Source organism: Saimiri boliviensis, chromosome 14, assembly GCF_048565385.1.
Source record: "Saimiri boliviensis isolate mSaiBol1 chromosome 14, mSaiBol1.pri, whole genome shotgun sequence".
NCBI lineage: Eukaryota > Metazoa > Chordata > Mammalia > Primates > Cebidae > Saimiri > Saimiri boliviensis.
The window spans coordinates 36,381,627-36,404,720 of NC_133462.1; the positions used below are offsets into that span (position 1 = coordinate 36,381,627).

Consider the following 23,094-nt stretch of genomic DNA (forward strand, 5'->3'; position numbering starts at 1 on the left):
TTTTGCCCAAGCTATTCCCTCTGCCTGGCCTAACCTTCCTTCTTCCTTCATAACACTCCTTCGGGGTCCAGCTTACCTGCCCTTTCTCACCTGAGGGGAAGCCTTGACAGGCACTCTGTCCAGCTGGGGACACAGCCCTCTACATGCCAGGAAGCTCCATAAGGGTTGGGAGCAGGTTCACCACGGCTTTCCCAGCAACCAGCACCAGACCTGACACATAAGCACCACCCATAATAAACATGACAGCCAGGCGCAGTGGTGCTGTCTGTCATCCCAGCCACTATGGAGACTGAGGCAGAGGCTGGGTTGCTTAAGGCCAGAAGTTCAAGACTAGGCTATGTGACTCACCTCTACAAGAAAATTAGTCAGGTATGGAGGCACACCCCTGTAGTCCCAGCTACTCACAGAGGCTGTGGGGGCAGGACTGCTTGAGCTCTGAGGAGTTCAAGACTACAGCGAGCTATGATGTCACTACTGTACTTCAGCCTGGGTGACAGAGCAAGACCCTGTCTCAAACAATGAACGAACGAATGTTGAGTGAATGAAACAATGAACACGTGAAGTCTCCGTTTATTCTGGGATGGGTTAGAGCGAGCATGTGACCTGCCATCAGGCTGGCTGAGTTGTTGCCCAACTTGTGTCCAGTGGTCTCAGGCCATGCAGTGCACAGCCAGAGTGGGGCTCACAGCTGCTGATGGAATCCAGAGGCTGCCACCTCTGCTGCAAAGGTCAGGCCTGGAGGTCCGGGAACATGCAGTGAGTCCCTGGGGCAGGGCCAGCCCTGCTGACTGTACAAGGAAGGTTGGTGCTGAGACAAGAGATCTACATTTCCCTGCCAGGACAGACGGCCCCACACAGGTGGGTGGCGACCCTTGGGGCTGACTACATCCCTGCCCAATGACAACCAGGGCCTGGTGGCGGAAATCCTTGATGTGCCCCTTGTTATGGCTCAGAGGCCCCCTTTCATCCCGTCATCAAGCCCCAGTACTTCCTCCCTGGGATCAGTGCCAATCCCCTGCAAGGCCCTGCCCCTCCTACCATCATCATCCCAGCCAACCACACATGTCCAATCATGTGGTCTGGGTCTGTTGCCCTTCTTTCCCTCCTGGGGCATCCTGAGCCCTCTGGGATGGTGTGCGCTCAGTCCTGAGTCACGGACCTCCACGGCCCATCACCAAGCACCCCATCCTATGAATTCATCATGTAAGGGTGTGGGCCCCTGCCCCACTCACGGATGCTCCTGGTGGTCTCCACTCAATATGTAGGACAACGTCCACCCAAAGCACATTGATCAAGATGTCTCATCACAAGCCAGCTGTTGCCCAGCTAAATTTTTGCTGGGCCCATGAGTAGGCCCTCCTGCAGGTCGGTTTCCTGGGTTTGAAGGCCGCCGGTCAGCCCTCAAGGTGACAGCCACAGCTTCTGGAACCCAGCGTCCTGGTGTAGACAGAATACTGTCATAGGCCAGCGGCATGACAGCATCATCAGCACTGGCAAGGCCCCTGAAGTGGAGTGAGGGCTCCAAGGGTTCTGTGCTCAGGAGCTGTTCTTTCCAGACACACATCTGCTGTGTTACAGATCTGCAGCAGGACGGGCGGGTGGAATCCGTCCCTTGTGGTGGTCTGCATTCAGAAACTTGAACGTGGTGGTGGTGGTCACTCATCAGGAAACTGTAAAGAAAGGCCTGTGTTGAGAATGTGGACGCCCGCCTGGAGTTTGGAAGCATTTAGCAGGTAGGGCCTGATGTGTCCCTCTCCGTGGGTGTTGCAGGTTGGTATCCTCTCCTCAAGCACAACGTCTGCTGATCTCACAGGGGTCTCTTCTTGTCCCAACCCCTTCATGTGTCCAGGAGAGGAGACGAGACATGAACACATCCCATCAAAATCAGGGGTGGGACTCATTCATCCTCATCCCTCAACTGTGTGTGCTACTGGGATCCCAGGGTGCTTCAGGCCACCTCTTCTCCCAGCCTTTCCTGGGAGGGGCCACGTGGTATCTGGGATCTCCTCTGCTCTAACACAAATGAGAATTCCTCGAAAGTTTTCTAGCACAGAACTCGTTCTTTCACCTCTCCAAGAAAGCAAATCTGCATCCTTTGAAAGCACACTTGGTTTTCTACATTAGCTGGATGATTCTGAATCAAAAATGGTCCTTGATTCTCCCAGTGGCCATGGTTACCCAAGCACAGGAGGGGAAGGCCTGGGGCTCAGGCCAGCAGAGTAGGGTCTCTGTAGACGTGTGGTCCCAGGCCTAGCAAGTGCAGCTCTTCCTGGACAGCTGCCATGGAAGGAGCCTGAGAAAAGGTAATCCCAGCACTGCCCTGAAACCAGGGTTCCTCCTCCCTCCCCAGGCAAGGTAGAGCTGAGAAGGGCTGCTCTGGTGTGGTGTCCACCTCCACATGCCTGCTGTTTTGATAAGGCAGTCCCTGTTATCTGACACTGTTCTGGGCAGCATAGTAAGCCTAGCAGCATCCTTGGCCTAGATACCAGAGCACCCGCTAGCTGTGACAACATCCTCCAAACACTGCAAAATTTCCCCTGGGAGGTGAGATTGCCTCAGACGGGAGAATCACGCTCTAGGGAAATCTACTGGTCTAAGAACCCCGAACTCCCCACTCCGTGAGCCTCCAGACGACGAGCAGGCTGAAGCTGCAGTAGCTAGTAGGGAGTCCGTGGCTGTGGTTACCCAGGCCTCACCTGCCCATTCTGTTCTAAATGGATTACGTGTTCCACCACAGGCCTGTCCCTACAGAGGACTGGTGTACTTAGAACTACACCAGAATCAGGGAGCAGAAAAAGCCTGCCTGTTTTGTCATGGGTTGCCCAAGAATGGGCACTGTAAGCCCCTCTGTAGATGGTGGGAGCCTGGAGCCTGGTGGGACACTGGGTCTACACAGCCCAGGGGACCAGGAACCGGCCTTTGCTGAGCATGAGTAAAGCGTCTATAAGCCTGGAACTGGACCCTCTCTAGGGACCAGGGACCATCCTGATGGCCTACCCTGCTTTCCCAAGAGTGGGAACAGAGCAGGGGAACCTGCCCATCGCACTGCTGGTGGGTCAGACACCCAGGCCTAAGACGGGCGCAGTTTTGTTTTTCTTTATTTGTCTACATTCAGCTTAATTCAGATGTACTGCCTGAATGACCCAGACATAAAAAGAAACCCCCCACTCTTTCCCACTGGTTTTTAAAATAAAATCTTCACTTATAAAACTGAAACACTAAAGCATTAAAATACAGAAAGCTCGTTTAACTCACTTCACAAAAGCATTAACAGATGACGTATCCCTTCCGTAACTATTTAAAGACAAACTGAGTTACCACTAACACCAAGTGTGAATAGACAGAGGGATACTGAACTGCAAGAACTCAAAAACTCTACCCAGACAAAGTTGTAATGGCAACTAACAAACCATTGAAGACACGAAGTCCCAAACACGGCTAAATATGGGTCACAGGACAGGCCACAGGGTGACCCGCTGCACCTCACGACACAGCAACGCGGACGGGTTGGGGGCGGGAGCCTGGAGGGCCAGCTGACATGTTAACTGTGATGCATAAAACTCGATCTTCTGATGGGGAGTAAGTGCAGAAGGTAGAAATCTCTGCCCCTCAGGGGCTTATCTGTATTGGTAGTTCATGCTGTGGTCTGCGTTTCTGCCATAGCCGCCTTGTGAGGACTGGTAGGAGCTGGGAGGGCCACTGTAGTTCTGGCCAGACCCGGGGGAGTTGTAGTTGGACTGTGAGTAGCCTCCTAGGAGAGAGAGTGGTGAGTTAGAGCCGAGGGGCCCAGCCACCAGCGGGGCTCAGGGAGGCAGCCCACTCCCAAGCCTCAACCAGGATGCAGGTGGGCAAGACAGGTGGGCTCCTGTGCGGCTCTGCCTGCCTGCCACACATCACTGGATCAGGCTGGCATCAGGCTGGCATCAAGACTCTGAGAGGTGGGACTACTGTGACCCTCATTTCTGGGGAAAGCTACCTGAGCCCATGGCTGAGCTACTGGCCAGAACCAGGGGGAACAGCTATTTGGCCTCAGAGTCACCCACATTTCATGCAGGTACCAGGGGTTGAGTGGGAACACTGCTGGCTCACTGGCTGCTCCCAAAAGCCTTAGCAGTTGCCAGTGCAGCCAAGTGCGTGTTCTCACAGGGCCCACCTGCCACTGCAGCCCTGCCTATGCTGCTGTCTGCTCCCACCAGGTCCACAGCCCGCTTCACTGCAGCTGCTGGGCCCCCCATGCTGTGCCACCCGGGGCTCCAAGCACACCTTGTTTGCCTTGGTATGAGGAGCTGCCCCCAGAACCTCCGCCGTAGCCCCCGTGTGACCCTGGGTTGTAGGACGCCCCGCCTGAGCCGTAGCTGTTCCCGCCGCTTCGGCCTCCACTACCACTGTAGTCTGAGGGAGAGAAGATAGGAGTGGTTAAGGGGCCCGAGGAAAGACACAACTGGGGCGGCCCAGGGGCCTTGTGGTGCACCCTGGATGCAGCCAGCCCCTAGCTCAGACCCTGGGCCTCTGCCTCTATCCCTCTCCGTGCCTGCTTCAATGTCACACATCAGCCCAACAGACAAATGCTAGGCATCAGCTGGAGCCCTGCAGGGTCACCTGGCCCTGGGCTGGGCTGGTCACCAAGCTCCAAAGCCCCGTTCCGGATTGTGTTCCCATCTGGCCTGCAGCCCAAGCTTTCCAGCAGCAGCTGAGGAGCACACAAGACCCCAGCAGCCACCTCTCCTCAGCCAGCAGCATCAGACACACAGCATCCCCTTCTGACCCACGTACCCAGCGCAGCCTCTGTCAACTCCCTGGCCTGCGGCTGATAGCTGCTGGGTCCCAAGGACACACCTACTCAGCCCCACCAGGCCACTGGTGCAGCCCCGGCCTGCTGGGTCTGCGCATGAGGAAGAGCGACAGGCTGTAGCAGAGTCAGGCTCTTTAAGGGGCTGGATGGAAAACTCTCTAAAGCCAGTCCCAGATCACCTCGAGGCCTCACCCACAGCCAGGGTCTCGGCACAGAGACCTCAGCTAATTCTGCCTTCGGAAAACACCAGAGGGAGTGGCGGAGACAGCACCACGGGGCCCCGCGCCCCATCTTCCTAGCACCCGCCCACAGCCAACACCACTTGTCCTCTGCCTAGTAACTCGGCCAGAGGTCCGGGCAGTGCCGAGCTTCCACCACTCCATGGGCTGCCCCGCTGGGGCCTGGATCCCAGCCTGGCCGAGGGGCTCTGGAAGCCAACTCACTGAATTTGCTCTCGTAGTTGTAGTCCGATCCGCCCCCGCCCCCGGGAGAGTTGTAGGAGTTCGAGTAGGAGGAGTAGTTGCCTTGTCCATGGTTATAGCCCTTCTGCTTGCCCTGTGGGGGGCCATAGTTGCTGTAGGGGCTCTGGCTGTAGGACTGCTGCTGGCCCTGGTGGGACTGGTAGCCTGAGCCATAGGAGGGTTTCTGTTGGCCTCCGTGCGGCTGCTTCTTCCCAACGTGTTTTGGGGGCACTGGTGAGTTGTAGTTGTCACCTTGGTAGTAGGAGCCGTAGCCAGAGGAGCCACCACCGCCCCCGCCGCCACCGCCACCAGCATTCCCAGAATGCCCTCCGTTGCTGTAGAACTGACCTAAACAGGGAGGCAGTGGGTCAGGCGGAGGATGGGAAAGGGCAGGGGGAAGGGAGGGAAGGGCAGGTGGCAACCATGGGCCCTGAAGGCTGACCCGCAAGCCTGGGTCAGAGGCAGCAGGACGAGGAGGGAGAGGAGCAGTGGCTCCCGTCCTTAGTGCAGCTGTTCGGGCCGGCCCAGCCTTCAGCTCCACTCACCCAGCAGTTGATGACAACAATGGGGCTTTGCCAAGCAGCACGCGCCAGCAGCTTTTGCAGCGGATGTCAACATTACAATGAGATGGACTCCGAGCGTGAGACGACATTCACGGCTAGCTGACGGCTACCCAGAGGTCCCCAATGGTGACAGAAAAAGCAAAGCCCCAGAGAAGCAGTGGCCACCCCCCTCCTCCCTGCTCTGCTGGGACCAGGCTCCATAGGCACAGGCCTGGAGGCCCCCAGGAGATGCTGTTTAAAGAGTCCCCTGGACCGTCATCATCCTGGGAAGACCAACTGGTCTGAGCTGGTTTGGTTCTTAGAAGACAAACCGAGACTCAATCAATGGTGCAGGCACCACCCTTGCGATACTCGTGTAAGCCTGTGACTCCGGGTGTCAGCGAGCCCCAGCCTGGCAGTGGAGGTAGTGTGTACGTGTTGAGGGGTGGGAGGGGAGCCTGGCCATGGCTGGGACCAGGACAGCTGAAGTGAGGCCTAGACCTACAGCCCTGGTGACCCCTGAGGCCCCTTTCCTGTCCTCAGCACAGCTACTAGGCACAGATGGGACTGAGTGGCAGGGCTGAGAGCATGCAGTGCAGCCACCATTCTCAGCCACAAGCTGAAAATGTAGCAGCAAGACTCCACTTCTGGTCATTAGGTTTGTCAATTAATGGCTCCTTCAGAGGCTCAGGTGGAGCAAAGGGGATGGCACCGGCTGAGGAAATGCTGCATCCCAAGCCTTGCGAGGGAGCCCCACACAGGGAGTCTCCACAGTGGGTGTGGAAGGGCTCAGAGGGTGGGTGAGGCTGGAGGGCAGGCCATGGTGGTGGCTCTCCAGCCCAGCTGGGCAACACTCAAGCACTCAGCAGGCGCAGCTGAGCTCCTGGGCTCTCAGAGCCGGTTTCTGAATGCAGCCACCTTTGCCCAGACAGCCAGGGTACCTAGACCGCTGGGTCCAGGGTGGGTGGAAGGGAAGGGGAGGCTCCCACACAGCCTGTCCTTCCTTCCCAGATTGAGGACACCAAGGATCCACTGCCTCCTGGGTGGGGTAACTGGGAGTTCTCATATGCCTCCACCCATGGGAGATGTGTACCCCACGCTGGTGTGGTGGGCTGCCTGCATGACAATGTGGACAGAACTATCTGCAACTTGCGGTCTTCTTTTTATTAAAACTTTTATTTTTTGAGACTGAGTCTCGCTCTGTTGCGTAGGCTGGAATGCAGTGGCCCAGTCTTGGCTCACTTCATCCTCTGCCTCCCAGGCTCAGGCGATTCTCCTGCCTCACCCTCCTGAGTAGCTAGAATCACAGGCACACACCACCATGCCTGGCTAATTTTTCTATTTTAGTAGAGACGGGGTTTCATCTGGTGAGGCTGGTCTCGAACCCCTTACCTCGTGATCCGCCCGCCTCGGCCTCCCAAAGTGCTGGGATTACAGGTGTGAGCCACCGCGCCCGGCCAGTTTGTGTTTTACAGTTAGGCCTCCTCCCTCACCCCCCCCATCAGAAAGCCAAGACACCAAGGGGGAGCACGTGTCCCACAATGCCAGAAAGCGAACATGCGGCAGCTCAGCGAGGAGACTGGGAGGATGGGATCTTCAGAAACCCCCCACCAAGACCTGTACCCACGTAGCCCACAGTCCCAGCTTCCCCAGTGTCCTGCACTGAGCACACCACCTCGCCCCGCCTGAAGCCGGGAATGAATGAAGACGCAAGGGCCGAGGGCTTGTTACTTTCACATGTATTGATTAAAAAAAAATAAAGGGGAGGGGGAAGTTTTCAACGTCATTCAGGATAACTATTTCCTGGTATAAAAAAGACATTATTCTCAAACAATAACTTTCTAAAAAAAAAAATACATCATGCAATGAAAGTTTTAAAAAGTTTCACTGAATGTTTCAAACCTCTGGGAACAAATCACGTAGTAACCATTTTGACCAATTTTTGCCCGAATAAACGCAAAATCTTGCAAGTCAACACAGAGGCAGGCTTTGCTGCAAAAAGAACCACTGAACAGAGCCAAAACCAGTTTCCAGGGAGGGCACCTGCCAGGAAACAGGGGTCTCAGTCAATGACTCCATGTGTGTTTGCAAAGACAGAAACTTCTATGCCTTTGGAGTCTGTGGCAGCTTCGGACCCAGCAGCACCAGCTCTGCCCAAGCAAAAGCCAGCCCTTTACTGGAGAAGCAGGGAACATCACAGTTCTTTCTCCTTGATTACTTTTAACATCCCATTAAACTAAATACAAAAAAAAAAGTCCAGAATCCCATGCATCTGCAGCTGTAATTGGACTTGCAAAATTTCACATCATCTACCCCTTAAAGCCTGTTTCTTGAACTAATAATGGAAGCACAGTTTTGATACCTTTGAGAGTTCACTCTCTAGCTAAACCAGCCACAAAATATTGCATTCCCAAACAAGAACCCACCAGGGCATTACAAGAGGCGGGAGAAGTTAACTCAGCGCAATATACAATTCCCCACACGTTCCCAACGTTTTAACATGCTCATAAGAAATAAGAAAAAAAGCCGGTTTCTCTGGATTCAGATGTGGTGAAATCGTTTTCATCACTGTCAAAGGCATCAACCAGATTTGGGAGTTTGTTAAAAGGTTAAAAATTCATACAAAACCTGCTGTAAATTAAGACAAAGGTAGATTAAAATGCGTCATTGTCTGTCTCTTTAAATAAAGTAATGCTTTCCATAAAAAGCAAAGGTGGGCTTTTGCCTTGATGCCGAACAACGCTGTCTCTAGAATTCTGTGCAATTCTGCACAAAAATACATTCTCTGAAAAAATTGTTTTCCACTTATTGTGAACTTCAATAGGACCAAGTTCAAAGGCAAATCACGATAAAAACTGCCATTGTCTTAAATTCTGCAGGCTAAGAGTTTCAGACAAGCTGCGGTGAAAAGCCACGGTTGAGAAACCCAGTGAAGCACAGGGACACAGCACGGACACTTTGGGTTTTGGAGTTGGAGGAAATTGGAGTAAAAAGTTGATTTTGTGTGCAATACTTTTAGACGCTCTAGGAAGACCCAAAATCATGATAGCCGTAGCAGTCTGTGAAAAAGTCACCTACAAAAGGGGGGAGACAGAGCAGAGAGAAGAAATTAGAATTCTTTTGAAAAAGGGCACAGAGCGCCACATTTGAAATTCATGTTTTAGATTTCTCTGCTCCTGTAACCCCCCAATGAAGGCTCCTTCTCAAGACAAGAGCTGTGCACTGGCCGGAAAAGCATATTCACAAGATTGGTGCTTCGCATGGCTTAAAGCAGAGAAATTTAAAATGCTAACTTTTAAGGAAATTTGCAGTCACACGAGTTCGTGTGTTAACACAGAATCAATCCCACTGTGGGACAGGGGGCTCAAGGGCCATCTGACCTAATCACCGCAAAAAGATTGTGTGCCCCCCTAAAGCCTCCATGAGGCTACTCTAGCCGCCCTGTGCTAACTCAGGCCCAGAAGCTACACTGCAGCTGCTTCCCACGTCAGACAGAGAGAAACGCACACTTACTGTAGCCCGCTGTTGCCGAGTTGCCTCCGTACCCGTAGCTTCCATACCCAGCACCTGGAAGGGGACAGACAGGGTCACCGGGGACCATTGGTGTCTCAGGCCCACCCCAGGGACACCACAGGCTTATTCCCAGAGCATGCATGTGGGGGAACGCAGGTCAGTGCAATACAAGGGCCCTTACCGGCATTCATGTAGCCTCCATGGTTGGCGCCACCAAATCCTCGCCCTCGCCCTCGCCCCCGGATGTTCCCGCCTCTTCCCCGACCTCGAAGGTTGGGGGGTGGGGGCACTTCATTGTGCATGGGGCCTCCCATGCCAAAGCCAGGATTATGTGGCTAAGAGGAGAGAACAAAGGGAAGAGACAGTCCCTTCATGCTCAGGTTGCAGGAGAACCTATACCCAAGGCGAGGAGGTTCAAGGGCCACTGCTTACCTTAGCAGCAAATTTCGGACCTCCTCTGACAGGTACCGGGGCTCTCTTCTTTTTATTGGCATCAAGGGCGAGAGGGGTGTCAGGGAAAAGCTTTTCTAGAGCAGCAAGGGCAGCATAGGCCTTTGCCACCTTTTTGTTGGAACCAGCACCTTGGAACTTCTGTCCATCAACTTCAACCTGCAAAGTGCAGATGGGGGGTAACCCAGTGCCTCCCTCCAGAAGCAGGGGGACCCCAGGCCTCCCCACACGATCACCCCAGCGGGCAGCTCCAGGCCGCGCACCTCCATGACGAAACGCTTGTCATGGCTGCCCCCGGTCTCAGAGATGAGCTCGTACTTGAGCCCACGTCTCTTCTCATTCAGCTCCATGACTGGGTTCTTGCCGTGCTTTGTCAGGATCGGCCCCTGCTGTTTTACGTTCTCAGGGAAAACAAAAAAGAAAACCAACAAACTCAGCTATGGGCTTTCCAGCAACACAGGAGGAGTAGCAGCACCAAGGCAGAGCCTCTGCTCCTTGCACCCTGCCAGCCCTTGCCAGAGTCTCCACTGACTCTAGTGAGGGCTGCAATGCACCCCCTGCCCGTGCCTCCCCTCTGAACAGAAAGTTCTCAACCCAGGGCCACCCTGGAATAGCCTAGGATGCTGGGAAAACTTATGCAGGCCCTCCCAAACATGGTTTGGAGGACAGCACTGTGGGCTCCTGGCCTGAAAGAGTGGCTTCTTGGGGGAAATTAACAAGGACCAGTAACCACCTTGCTGTTGGCACACAGGGCTGCCTGCTCTGTCCTGGCAGTCCCTCCCAGCACCCACCATGTGCTCACCTCGGCAGTGGCATCTGAGGGAAAGGCAGCGCTGGGGGTTGAGACAGCTTCTACCACTGGGGCAGGGGCCACCACTGCTGGCTTCGCCTCAGTCTCCTCGGCTGAGTCCTCCCCCTTGCTCAAGTCCCTGCCTTCGGCACCCGTCGGTAAGCCCATGTCCTGTAACACCTGCAGAGGTGGCCAGACCCCCAAGATCCTCATCAGAAGGGCTCAGCCTGGAGGCCATACACACAGGGCCTCCCTATGCCCAACAGGCACCTGGCAAGCCATCTGGAGGGCTTTTTACTTTCAGGTCCTGCCCCCAGGAGGCCATAATGCCCAACTACGTTTGGGCACCCCTCTGCCTGCCAGCCACAGTGCAGAAGGTGTTCCTGCCACATGTGCCTTGGCAAATACGCACCCCGATCTAAGCATTTGTTTTTTAGGATCTAAATGCCCTCCATGAGAGACAATGGCTCAGAAAGGGCCCAAAACAAAGACATGGTTCTGCTCCCAGAAGATGGTGATGCTGGCCATACTCACCTTAACAGCCACATGCAGCTTGGCCGTCTTTTTGGAGGGCCCAGAGGCCTCAAATGAATTGCCATCAACCTCCACAGACATGGTAAAGATGGGGGCATGGACAGGCCCAGTCTGGGACACCAGCTTGTACTGCAGCCCTGGCTTCAGCTGATTCAACCGCATCAGGGCATTCATAGCTTGGGGGGCCTCTGCCTTCTCCTCTACAGAGAGAATAGCAAGGTGGCTCTGATGAGCATGATAGCAGGTCTCCACGAGAGACAGCTCTGTCAATCCTAACCCCCAGGGCTGCCTCTGTAGGGTTAAGACAGTGGGTGGGACAGCAAGGCACACTGAGCCCAGCTTGCACCTCTCCTGGGTCCTCCAGCTGTGGTACCACCATCCTACTCATCTTCCATATCCCCATCACGCTTAATCATTGCTAAAAGAACTTAGAAATCACAGCTGAGAAAAATAACAAAAAAGCAGGTGCCCCACAGCTGCAGGGTGAGCCTTCACAGGACCAGATGCATAAAGCAGCAGCACTAGCAGGGGTCTGTGCTATCCGTTCTGTTCATCTCTTTAGCTTTCATAGTTTTTCAACACTGATTTTAAGCAAGGTCTCACTCTGTTGCCCAGGATGGAGTGCAGTGGCGCCAGATTGGCTCACTGCAAGTTCCGCTTCCCAGGCTCAAGCCATCCTCCCATCTCAGCCTCCCAAGTAGGTGGCACTACAGTTACGCCACCACACCCGGCTAATTTTTGTATTTTTTGTAGAGACGGGGTTTCGCCATGTTGCCCAGGCTGGGCTCAATCTCCTGAGCTCAAGCGATTCTCCCGCCTCGGCCTCCCAAAGTGCTGGGATTACAGGCGTGAGCCACCGCGCCCGGCCTGTACCTTTCTTCTGAATCTTCTTCTTCTTTTTGCTGGGAGACTTCTCCTCCCCGTCCTCCTCCATTGGGCGTTTCATGGGCGTAATGGCATAGGTGGTGCTAGGCGGGATCTGAACTGCAAGGAGAGAGGAGGGCATAGCTGAGGGATGTAGGTGGCCGCTCTTCCTGGAGCCCCAGCCATCAGGCAATTGCCACAAGCTTACCGGTGTAGTCCACTGGGTTTTCATTCTTTGGTTTCTTGGGCATCTTGGAAGGCAGAGGGTCCATGCCCAGGACTTTATGGAGCTGGCCGAAAGCAGCGAGCCGCAGTGCGTGCTGGAGAAGGGGAAGAGGCTCTGACTCAGCTGCCCTGTGCTCTTGGCCACGGAGTGTGCACTCACTACTGCCTTCTGAGGAGGGGTGGCGCTCAAGGGCTGCTAATGGTCTCCCCTACGACAGCATGGGGTTCCCCAAGAGCCAGGGGAGAGCCTGACTGCTCAAGCCCAGCCTTGCTGTGGGGGAAGGCCAGCCTGTGACCATCCCCCTTCCAGAGGAATACAGGAGACCCCAACCTGGGGACTGGTTGCCACACGGAGCCATGTGGTGGCCTGCAGGGGAAGGTCCCCAGAGCAGTCCGCACAGCAAACACATCTCCCAGCACCACTCGGTGTCCGAAAATGGCACTCAAGCAGGCCAAGGGAGGGAGCAGACGACAACCACGCATGGCACCAGGGGAAAGAAGCAGCCCAGATTGGGGCGCCCTGTATCAGACACGATCCCTTTGCCTTCAGTCCCCAACCTGAGCCTATGAGTCCAGGGGCTACCCTGGGAATACCCAGTAATGGAACTGGAAGCCAGTGATTACAGACTGGGTAAGGGCGCACGTTGGCAATGGCGATGACTATACCTGCGCACTCTGTGTGATATCTTCCCGTTGCTGTCTGTCTAGATGCCCAATAGCATCAGTGGCTTCTTTTTCACAAGGGTCATAAATGCCAGAACCATCTGAAGGCAGGAAACAAGGAAGATATGCAGAGGATTATCTTTTAGCATCTCGGAAGAGGTGTGCTGGCAGAGGGAACTAGGTGTGTTACCCCCCGCGCCCCATCCACACCCAGCTCTGGAAAAACACGCCGAGCTCGGTGACCCACTCGGCGTCCAGCCCTTGACAGAAATAATTCACAAGTGTCTCAGAGCAAGAAATTCACGTGGGAGTGGGTCACCACTGCCCCGGATCCGCCCTCTGAATGACAGCTGCGGACCCGGTCAGGGCTGGATATGATGGTGCCAGAGGGTAGTCACATGCTTCAGCTCTGGGGAATGGACACGGGGCTAGTGCTGCCCTAACCCAGTCAGTGTACCCGCCAAGAGGCGGCCTGGAACCCTGTCCTTTCCCTGCAACCTGCAAAGCACAAGGTCCCCAACCTGGCATCACGATGCCCGACGCCAGGCATTCCAGCACTCTCCGCAAGGCCTCGCCAGCACCCATCGGTCTGTTGGCCGTGCCAATGGATTTCTCACACAGGAGCTCGAGAGGCTGAAAGGGAAAAGGAAGAGTGAGCCAAGTGTCTACAGGATGGGGCCGGCCATCACTAGAGATCTGTCACTGCAAAAGTGGATTGGAGTACACGCAACTCACAGCTGTCCAGCTGGGTAAAGTCAAAGCCTTGGGGCTAAGCATGAGCCAGGGCACCTAGGGCAGGGGCCTTCAAGGACCAGACATGACATCGTTCAGGCTGTGTATGCTCAGAGACCAAGCAGAGGCTATACGTAGTCTCTCATACTTAAAACCTAACCATTTACAAATAAAAAAAACACCTCAACTGTATGCTTTAAAAAAAAAAAAAAAAAAGCAGGGGTAGGGGAAGCTGGCCAGAACTGGCCCTGTGCGAGAGCATCTGCAAACCTTTCCAGAGGGATCATTCCCACCTCCTGGCCACCCTCCTCCTGGGACTGAGCTGTATGACCTCCACAGAGGGCCTCGATTCACACTACCCCAACCCAAACCTCAGGTGTGGAGTGCAGGAGTTTGTGCACTCTTCATGTGTGTCTGGTGTGTACCCTTCAGTGCTCCACAGGCATCTTTGAAGGGTACGCACCAGACACATGTGAAGGGGCCACTCCTGCCCCATGACCATCAAGTGTTCTGGGATATCAGAGTGTCTCTGCACACACCACCCCTACTAGCCAGAGCAATATGCCTTACCCAGCCTCGGAGGGGACCCCAAGTAGGCACGCGAGTGCACAGGTCCCTCAGGACCCGGATCACAATGACACACGACTTCAGCCCATTGGCTCTGGCCTAAGGGAAGAAAGCACAGGCTCTTCAGTCTGAGGCACTGCCTGGAACAAAGGTCAACATGAACACCACAAGAGTCACTGTGCTGCTTTGCCAAGGGTAAACAGTCAACACTGGCGACCACCAACAGTGTGGCCAGCTGGATCTCACCACGTGTACAAGGGTGTTACTCTTAACACAAAGCAGCAGCAGCAGCAGCAGCAGCCCACCGACTCGCTCTCAGCCTCTTTTGGGGTCGAATTTGTTGAGGTGCACTCCTTTAGGACCTGCACAGCCGCAGGTGCTAAGCTCGGCACGGCTATCGTCAATGTTAAGGAATCTTTATGGTGACAGTTAGCCAAGTTAAAACTTAGGAATTCTCTACCAAAAGACAAATAGAAGAACAAAATGCAAACCTGGAACCACTTGGCGTGTCGGAGGGACGCCAGGGCAGCAAGGCATTTCTGCCTGTCCAGAACGTCCGGGGGGTCGTTGACTGATAGCGTTTCTATTCATGGATGGAATAAGAAGACAAGGCACAGTTTGACCAAGGGGTTTCTGTCAGGTGGAAAGGGGATGTGGCAGCTTTCTAAAGGGCAGCTGAGTTTCCCAGAAGCTGAATTCATCTCCACCCTGGACCAGGGAAGGAGAAACTAGAGCGCATTGAACTCTGCCCTGTGAGGAAATAGTAAAAATTGGAGGCCCCCTCCAAAAATAAAAAAGAAAAAGAAAAAAGAAAGAAAAAATAAAACAAACACAAAAACAAAAGTGGGGAGTTATTCTAAAAGGAATAATCTCATGAGGGAGGGGAGAGATAGGTGGAGCCTATCTTCTAATTCTCTTCCCTTGCCTCCTCCCCATGTTCTCCCAATAAATTAGCTATGCTAAAATGTTCAATAGGAAAAAAATTAAAAAGGTCGGGGGAGAGGAAATGAACTCCCTCTCTGCATCCCACAATAGCCAACCCAGGGCATCTGCAGCAAAGGGGACCAACTCCGCCCACCAGGCGGGACTGCCCTAGCCCCAGCCCTTGACAGAGAGTGTCCTGTTGGTCAAAGGTCCAGCGTCCCTACATTGATCAACTAGAAGGGCTTTGGTAGTCGGAATCAGCTATGAGAACCAAAGGTAAACAGCAACAAGGGCACTACAGCAGCCTATGCTGCGGCCAAGCTGAGCGTTTGATTTCTCTGCCATCTGCATGCCAGGGATTTGGATAACGCCTAAAGAGAGGCACACAAGGGGCGGGCCATGGACTGTGAGCACATTATTAGTGCAAGGTACAATGATGTGGTCTGAAAATTGGACAACTGTTTTAAAACTTCATCCAAAACTCTGTATCAGCTCTTTGTGCTTCTGCCACTTTAGATGATAAAAGAGCCATGGCAGAGAACAAACGAAGAGGCCCTGAGCTCAGCTGCAACACAGGTTGTTGGTAAATTCCAACCTGATGCTCATGCAGAAACCATCTGCTTGTCTCTAGTCACCTTTAAAACGAGAAAATCACCAGCGACACACTTCTTCACAGCCAGAGAATGGCTTCATGAAAAAACATCTTCCACATTCACATTTGAAAACATTCAAGGATGAAGATAGAGGAAAATGGTGCAGTCCCCTCTGAAAAGTGCTACTCACTTTTAGTGCGACCGTTTTGTCAAACTCCCAAGTACTCAAAGCCAACGGGAGATGTGATCTCAGAGTAAAGTTGATCAATCTACACCGTAGCCTTTTACCAAAGCAGTCTAAAACTGAATAGCACATTTGAATAGTAAGGGAACACCACGTTTTCAAATTCCTGCCAGCCTATCTTGGCCTCCCTACCTCCAGCTAATACTTTCTCCATTTCTTCTCTGACAACAGGGGATGTCAGGTGGATGGTCAGTGACAACGGAGGCTCTTTTGTATTTTTTATCAGAATTGCAGCATCATCGACGGATTGCAGTATTTCATACTTGTCTTCTGTTACAGCCTAAAATATAAAACGCAACTTTCAAAACACTTTCTCCTCAAAGCAATCAACAATTCTATCTGGCTCCACCCATTCCTGCAGCAGAAAGGCCAACTTCTTGTGTGTGATATTCCGGAATTGCCTTCACCTGGGATGTCAGCATCTCTCTAACTGGCCAGGCCTTTGGCCACGTTTTGGGTACTCAAGGGAGGGAGGTAACTAGTGAAAGCAGTGATTTCCACAAGGTGCTTAAAAATGCAATAGTAGGCCGGGTGCGATGGCTCACACCTGTAATCCCAGCACTTTAGAAGGCTGAGATGGGTGGATCATCTAAGGTCAGGAGTTTGAGACCAACCTGGCTAATATGGCGAAACCCCATCCCCACAAAAATGCAAAAATTAGCCAGGTGCAGTGGCAGACACCTGTAGTCTCAGGTACTCAGAAGGCCGAGGCAGGAGAATCACTTACACCTGGGAGGCAGAAGCTGCAGTGACCCTAGATCGAGCCACTACAGTCCAGACTGGGTGACAGAGTATGACTACATCTCAAAAAAAAAAAAAAGCAATAGCGAAGAGTTTAGGATCCAGGAGGAGGAAATCCTCCTTTTGTCCCTTAGTAGGTGATTTACTTTGGATAAATCACTCTCATTTAGACTGAGGGGTCTAATTTGTATAATGGACTTAACACCACCAACTATACCATAAGGCTGCTGGAAGCCTCAACCAGCCACCGCATAGAAAGCAAGCAGTGCCCACTGCAGAGTGGCCATTTGGCCACTGCTACTTCCATGCTGGGGTGAGCAGCCAGACAGTGTGAAATGAAAACTGTGTGCAGTAGCCTACGGTGCACCTATAAGTATGTACTAGCTGCAAATTCACGTCTACAAGGATGTTCATAACCATCTTTCTTCTTGATACCCGTGTGTACAACATGACAAAGAAAATTCAAGCTTTTGGCTGAGGGGAGTGGCTCACGCCTGTAATCCCAACACTTAGGGAGGGCAAGGCGCACAGATCACTAAAGGTCAGGAGTTTGAGGCTAGCCTGGCCAAGACTGTGAAACCCTGTCTCTACTAAAAACATAAAAAATAGGTAGGTGTGGCGGCGGGCACTGTAGTCCTAGCTAATCAGAAGGTTGAGGCAGGAGAATTGCTTGAACACAGGAGGTGGAGGTTAAAGTGAATCGAGACTGCACCACTGCACTCCAGCCTGGGCAACAGAGTGAAACTCCATCTCAAAAAAGAAAAAAGAAAAAGAAAAACAAAAAAAGAAAATTCAAGCTTTTAATACTTCTGCTAAAGGAAGCTAAGTAAATATGTTGGGAGGAGGATAAACACATTGAAAAATCTCAATTAGGATTTCTCAACCTCAGCACATAACTGTCCTCTGGGCTGGGTAATTCTTATTTGAGGAGGGCTACTCTGCACATGATAGGATGTTTAGTAGCAACTCTGGTCTTCATCTATCAGGTGTTGACAGCACCCCACCACCCCACAACCAAGCATGCAACGCGTTAAAAGACACTGCCAAATGTTGTCAGGGGAGGGGGTGAGTCAACCCTCTTAAGGAACCACCAAAAATGAGAAAAACACCCAGTATTTTCATCTTTAAGAACTACTTCTTGGCCAGGCTCAGTGGCTCACGCCTGTAATCCCAGCACTTTGGGAGCCTGAGGCAACCAAAGAGCTTGAGGCCAGGAGTTGAAAACCAGCCCCAGACAACATAGTGAAACCCCTATCTAAAAAAATCTTTTAAAAAGTAGCCAGACATGGTGGCAATATGCTTGTGGTCCCAGCAACTCAGGAGGTTGAGGTGGGAGGACTGTTTGAGCCCAGGAGGTCAAGACTGTAGTGAGCTATGATTGTGCCACTATATCCGAGTCTGGGCAACAAAGCAAGAGACCCTGTCTCCTTTAAAAAAAGAGAGAAAAGAAATAAAAAGTATTCCGCAAATGTAGGTTTTACTCTAGAAACATTTATACCAATTTGCTTCATTTAATACCCTTTTTAGAGACAAGAATGAAGTTAATTTAAGAACTGCCACTATGAGGCCGGGTACGGTGGCTGATGCCTGCAATCCCAGCACTTTGGGAGGCCAAGGCGGGCGGATCACGAGGTCAAGAGATCAAGACCATCCTGGCCAACATAGTGAAATCCCATCTTTACTAAAACACAAAAATTAGCTGGGCATGGTGGCACATGCCTGTAGTCACAGCTACTGGGGAGGCTGAGGCAAAAGAATTGCTTGAAGCTGGGAGGCGGAGATTACAGTGAGTGGAGATCGTGCCACTGCACTCCAGCATAGCGCCTGGCAAAAGAGCGAGACTGTCTTTAAAAAAAACATATTGCCACTATGGTCCGGGCGCAGTGGTTCATGCCTGTAATCCCACCACTTTGAGAAGCCAAGGTGGGTGGATCACCTGAGATCAGGACTTCAAGACCAGCTGGCCAACATGGTAAAACCCTGACTCTACTAAAAATACAAAAATTTAAAAAAGTAAGCTGGGTGCAGTGGCTCACATCTGTAATCCCAGCACTTTGGGAGGCTGAGGGAGGCTAATCACCTGAAGTAAGGAGTTCAAGACCAGCCTGACCAACATGGTGAAACCCCATCTCTATTTAAAATACAATATTAGCCAGGCATAGTGGTGCATGCCTGTAATCCCAGCTACTCAGGAGGCTGAGGCTGGAGAACTGCTTGAACCTGGGAGGCAGAGGTAGAGACTGCATTGAGTCAAAACTGAACTATTGTACTCCAGCCTGGGCACAAAGAGCAAAACTCTGTCTCAAAAAATAAAATTACCTCTATGGGCAGGGGTGGTGGCTCATGCCCGTTAATTCCAGCACTTCTGAAGGAGGGGGAGGGCAGATTACCTGAGGTCAAGAGTTTGAGACCAGCCTGGCCAAAATGGTCTCTACTAAAAATACAAACATTAGCTGGGCATGGTGGCAGGCACCCGTAATCTCACCTACTCAGGAGGCTGGGGCATGAGAATTGCTTGAACCTAGGAGGCTGAGGCTGCAATAAACCGAGACCATTCCACTGCACTCCAGCCTGGGTGACAGAGCAAGACTGTCTTAAAGAAGAAAAAGAAAAGGGGAAAAACTCCAAAAACCCCAAAAACCCACTATCCTGATGTACCTTCAAAAAAGGAAAAAAATAAAAGAATTACTACTAAAAAATTTCACAGGTTCGTGTTCAGTAGCTCCTCAGAAGTATCTAATGCATTACATTAACTCTTTATTTTAATTATCTTTGTCCTGAACGAATCTGCATTTTGAAAGTAAATCAGGTTTTTCCTTCTAAGGAATAAGATTCAAAGGCTGTGGTGGCTAAAGCCTGTAATCCCAGCACTTTGGGAGGCCGAGGCAGGTGGATCACAAGGTCAAGAGATTGAGACCATCCTGGTTAACATGGTGAAACCCCGTCTCTACTAAAAATACAAAAAATTAGCTGGGCATGGTGGCGCGTGCCTGTAATCCCAGCTACTCAGGAGGCTGAGGCAGGAGAATTGCCTGAACCCAGGAGGCGGAGGTTGCGGTGAGCCGAGGTCGCGCCATTGCACTCCAGCCTGGGTAACAAGAGTGAAACTCCGTCTCAAAAAAAAAAAAAAAAAGAGTTCAAGAACAGTCTAGCCTGGGTAACAGGGCATATCTACACACACGTACCCACATACACACAAAAACAAAAAGTAACTGGGTGTGGTGGCATGCACCTGTGGTCCCAGCTACTCAGGAAGCTGAGGTGGGAGGAACGCTCAAACCAGGGAGGCAAAGGTTGCAATGAGCCAAGATCTTGCCACTGCACTACAGCCTGGATGACAGAGCAAGAATGGCAAAGATTCAAAGATCCGGCCGGGCGCGGTGGCTCAAGCCTGTAATCCCAGCACTTTGGGAGGCCGAAGCAGGTGGATCACGAGGTCGAGAGATCGAGACCATCCTGGTCAACATGGTGAAACCCCGTCTCTACTAAAAATAAAAAAAACTAGCTGGGCGTGGTGGCACGTGCCTGTAATCCCAGCTACTTAGGAGGCTGAGGCAGGAGAACTGCCTGAGCCCAGGAGGCGGAGGTTGCGGTGAGCTGAGATCGCGCCATTGCACTCCAGCCTGGGTAACAAGAGCGAAACTCCGTCTCAAAAAAAAAAGATTCAAAGATCCTTGTACATGTCTTTTTTGCTTATCCTATACATAAATATGGTGGGGGGGGCGGGGCTGTGTCCTTAGGAGGCAACACCTGGCAGAGGTTCTGAGGCCTCCAAACACCCAGCTGTGGGTCTTGGGGTCCATTCCTCGCTGCCCTGCAGTTCTGCCACATCATCTGTCCCACTTAATTGAAGGATGAAATAACAAACAAAGAGCACATCTGGCTGAGGGCCTGACTTTAGCAAACACTCAATAAACATTACAGGCCATTATTTATACAATAGTTTCACAAATATATTATATATATATATAAAAATACACACACACACACACACACATATATATATATATATATATATATTTTTTTTTTTTTAAAGATTTTTTAGCTGGAGGTGGTGGCATATGACTGTAGTCCTAGCTACTCAGCAGGCTGCAATGGGAGGATCTCCTGCGCTGGGGAAGTAGAGGCCACAGTGAACTATAATTGCAACACCACACTCCAGCCTGGGCAACAGAGTGAGACTTTATCTCAATTAAAAATAATAGTAATAATTTTTTTTTTTTTTTGACTGGGCATGGTGGCTCACACATGTAATTCCAACACTTTGGGAGGCCATGGTGGGTCAATCACTTGAGGTCAGGAGTTCCAGGCCAGTCTGGCCAACAAAGCAAAACCCCATCTCTACTATCTACTAAAAATACAAAAATTAGCTGGACGTGGTAGCACGTGTCCGTAATCCCAGCTACTCAACAGCATGAGGTAGGAGAATCAATCACCTGAACCCAAGAGTGCACCACTGCACTCCAGCCTGGGCAACAAAGTAAGACTCCATCTCAAAAAAAATAATAATGATATGTGTGGTGGCTCATACTTCTACTCCTAGCACTGAGAGAGGCCAGGGGCAGTACCGCTTGAGGGCAAGAGTTTGAATTCTGCCAGGGCGATACAGTAAAATTCCATCTCTATTTATAAAAATTAATATATAAAAAAGATTTTTGGCCAGGCGCCATGGCTCACACCTGTAACCCCAAACCCAGCGTTTTGGGAGGCTGAGGTGGGTGGATCACTTGAGGTCAGGAGTTCAAGACCGGCCTGGCCAACATGGTGAAACACCATCTCCACTAAAAATACAATTATTAGCTGGGAGTGATGGCAGGCACCTGTAATCCCAGCTAATTAGGAACATGAGGCTGAAGCAGGAGAATCACTTGAACCCAAGAGGCAGGGGTTGCAGTAAGCAGAGATCAAGCCACTGTATTCTAGTCTGGGTGACAGAGCAAGACACTGCCTCAAAAAAAAAAAAAAAAGAAAGAAAGAAAAGAAAAGAAGATTTTCTTTCCACTTCGGAACCAACAGAAGAGACAGTAACTCTGCTAACTATCTAGCTATCCATCCAATGGAGCCTAAACGTTGAAGTTCATGCCCAATGACTTTGGGTTGGTGCAGTATGGCACACAATAGGCACAGGGTCCTTATGACTGCCAGAGCATCTGGGCACCCCTGCAGCCAGGCTCCACAGAAGCTCAGTGGCTAGGGGGTGCCCTGCTCATCACCTACTTAGAAGGTGCATGCACATCAAGGGCAAGGACAAGTCTGGCATGTGCTTCCTGGAACATGACCTGGTTGGACACATCTTCCTGGGTGCCACATCCTTGACCAGCAGGCTCACCCCTGCCCCCCGCTCCAGCAGTGGTGGCCACACTTACAGCAAGCTGAATGGCCAGGTTGTCGGCCACCTTGTCCAGGAGGGCGGTGGTGGGCTTCTCCTTACACAGCAGCACCAGCTCCAGATCCAAGTCCCCTTTGAGTAGGAGACCCTTTGCCACGAGGCCCACCCGCATCACTCCCCGCAGGGTTCTAGTCATGTGCTCCGTCTTCTGTTCCCTGAGGGATAGACCAACATCCAGCTCAGTGAGGAATTCAGTCTGACCAGGACCTAGAAGCCCCAAGAGAGACTGGAGCTTCTTAGAAAAATAGATGTCCACCCCTACCCTGGCTACCCTCTCTAAAAGAAAGAAAACAACAACAGAAAAAACATCACTTACCCAGCCCCTTCTTTACTGTCGTCCTCCGGGGGTACGTCCATGTTATCAGACTCTGCTTGCTCGCTGCTACCCTTTTCCTGCTCATCTATCCAGTCGGACACAGCTTTGAGTGCCCGCTCCGTGTGGGACACCATGTTCTGGACTGCCTCCAGTTCCTCTTGCGTTGGGTAAACGGAAGAATGTTTTGCCATCACATGGCGGTCATCATTCACAAAAATTCGCATCGGACGCTAGGGATGTGAGAACTAAGTTAGAAATCATATAAAGAGAGCAAGCAGCACAACGTTGATCTTTTAAGCTGCACAATTCAGAATGATGCTATATAACTCGTGTAAAAACGAAGCCTGCACAAGCACAACTGAAGGACTGAGGAGGGGACAAGCAAACTGAACAGCTGCTGTCTCTGGGCAGTGACAGCAATGGGGAACTGACTTTGTTTCTATACTATCAGAAAGAAATATGGAACAGATAATTATTTTATAATCCAAAAGGACCAACAAAAATGGTAATGGAATCAAATGCTTTGGAAAAGGCTACAAACATCTCTGTACATGAGTAAGAAACGGTATTCGTGATCAAAAACAAACTTACCATTTTTACTTCTTCTGTAGTGTCTGGAAATAAAACTTTTGCTTATCTTTTCAAATTGTGATAGATTTCCTTGGTGTTGTGTGTCAATACTTCAACTCTATAAGATCAGAAAATCTTTTTAGTTTCAAATAATTTATAGCTGGATTCATTTCAGCAGCCAGGT

The 23,094-nt window shown here is 51.6% G+C and overlaps 1 protein-coding gene across 11 annotated transcripts in view; it reads right to left on the bottom strand.

The window, feature by feature from the left end:
- Window positions 1-1,456: 1,456 nt before the first annotated feature.
- The window catches only part of ILF3 (interleukin enhancer binding factor 3), a 38,719-nt gene continuing 17,081 nt past the window's right edge, over window positions 1,457-23,094 (bottom strand). For 3 of the 11 annotated variants that reach the window (XM_074384627.1, XM_074384626.1, XM_074384628.1), the window contains 20 exons: window positions 22,932-23,028; window positions 22,341-22,570; window positions 22,002-22,179; window positions 16,027-16,174; window positions 14,625-14,716; window positions 14,137-14,232; window positions 13,356-13,467; window positions 12,838-12,935; window positions 12,155-12,266; window positions 11,956-12,066; window positions 11,083-11,282; window positions 10,561-10,728; window positions 10,022-10,159; window positions 9,741-9,917; window positions 9,490-9,643; window positions 9,309-9,362; window positions 5,236-5,601; window positions 4,264-4,392; window positions 3,411-3,751; window positions 1,457-1,670 (listed from right to left, as the gene is read on the bottom strand). In XM_074384627.1, coding sequence (XP_074240728.1) covers window positions 3,618-3,751; window positions 4,264-4,392; window positions 5,236-5,601; window positions 9,309-9,362; window positions 9,490-9,643; window positions 9,741-9,917; window positions 10,022-10,159; window positions 10,561-10,728; window positions 11,083-11,282; window positions 11,956-12,066; window positions 12,155-12,266; window positions 12,838-12,935; window positions 13,356-13,467; window positions 14,137-14,232; window positions 14,625-14,716; window positions 16,027-16,174; window positions 22,002-22,179; window positions 22,341-22,570; window positions 22,932-22,934 — 2,700 coding nt within the window. In that variant the 5' untranslated portion in view covers window positions 22,935-23,028 and the 3' untranslated portion in view covers window positions 1,457-1,670; window positions 3,411-3,617. Of the gene's footprint in view, window positions 1,671-3,410; window positions 3,752-4,263; window positions 4,393-5,235; window positions 5,602-7,517; window positions 8,870-9,308; window positions 9,363-9,489; window positions 9,644-9,740; window positions 9,918-10,021; window positions 10,160-10,560; window positions 10,729-11,082; window positions 11,283-11,955; window positions 12,067-12,154; window positions 12,267-12,837; window positions 12,936-13,355; window positions 13,468-14,136; window positions 14,233-14,624; window positions 14,717-16,026; window positions 16,175-22,001; window positions 22,180-22,340; window positions 22,571-22,931; window positions 23,029-23,094 lie in introns of those variants that run through there. The other 8 variants (XM_039465957.2, XM_074384630.1, XM_074384629.1 and 5 more) reach the window with 8 other exon arrangements.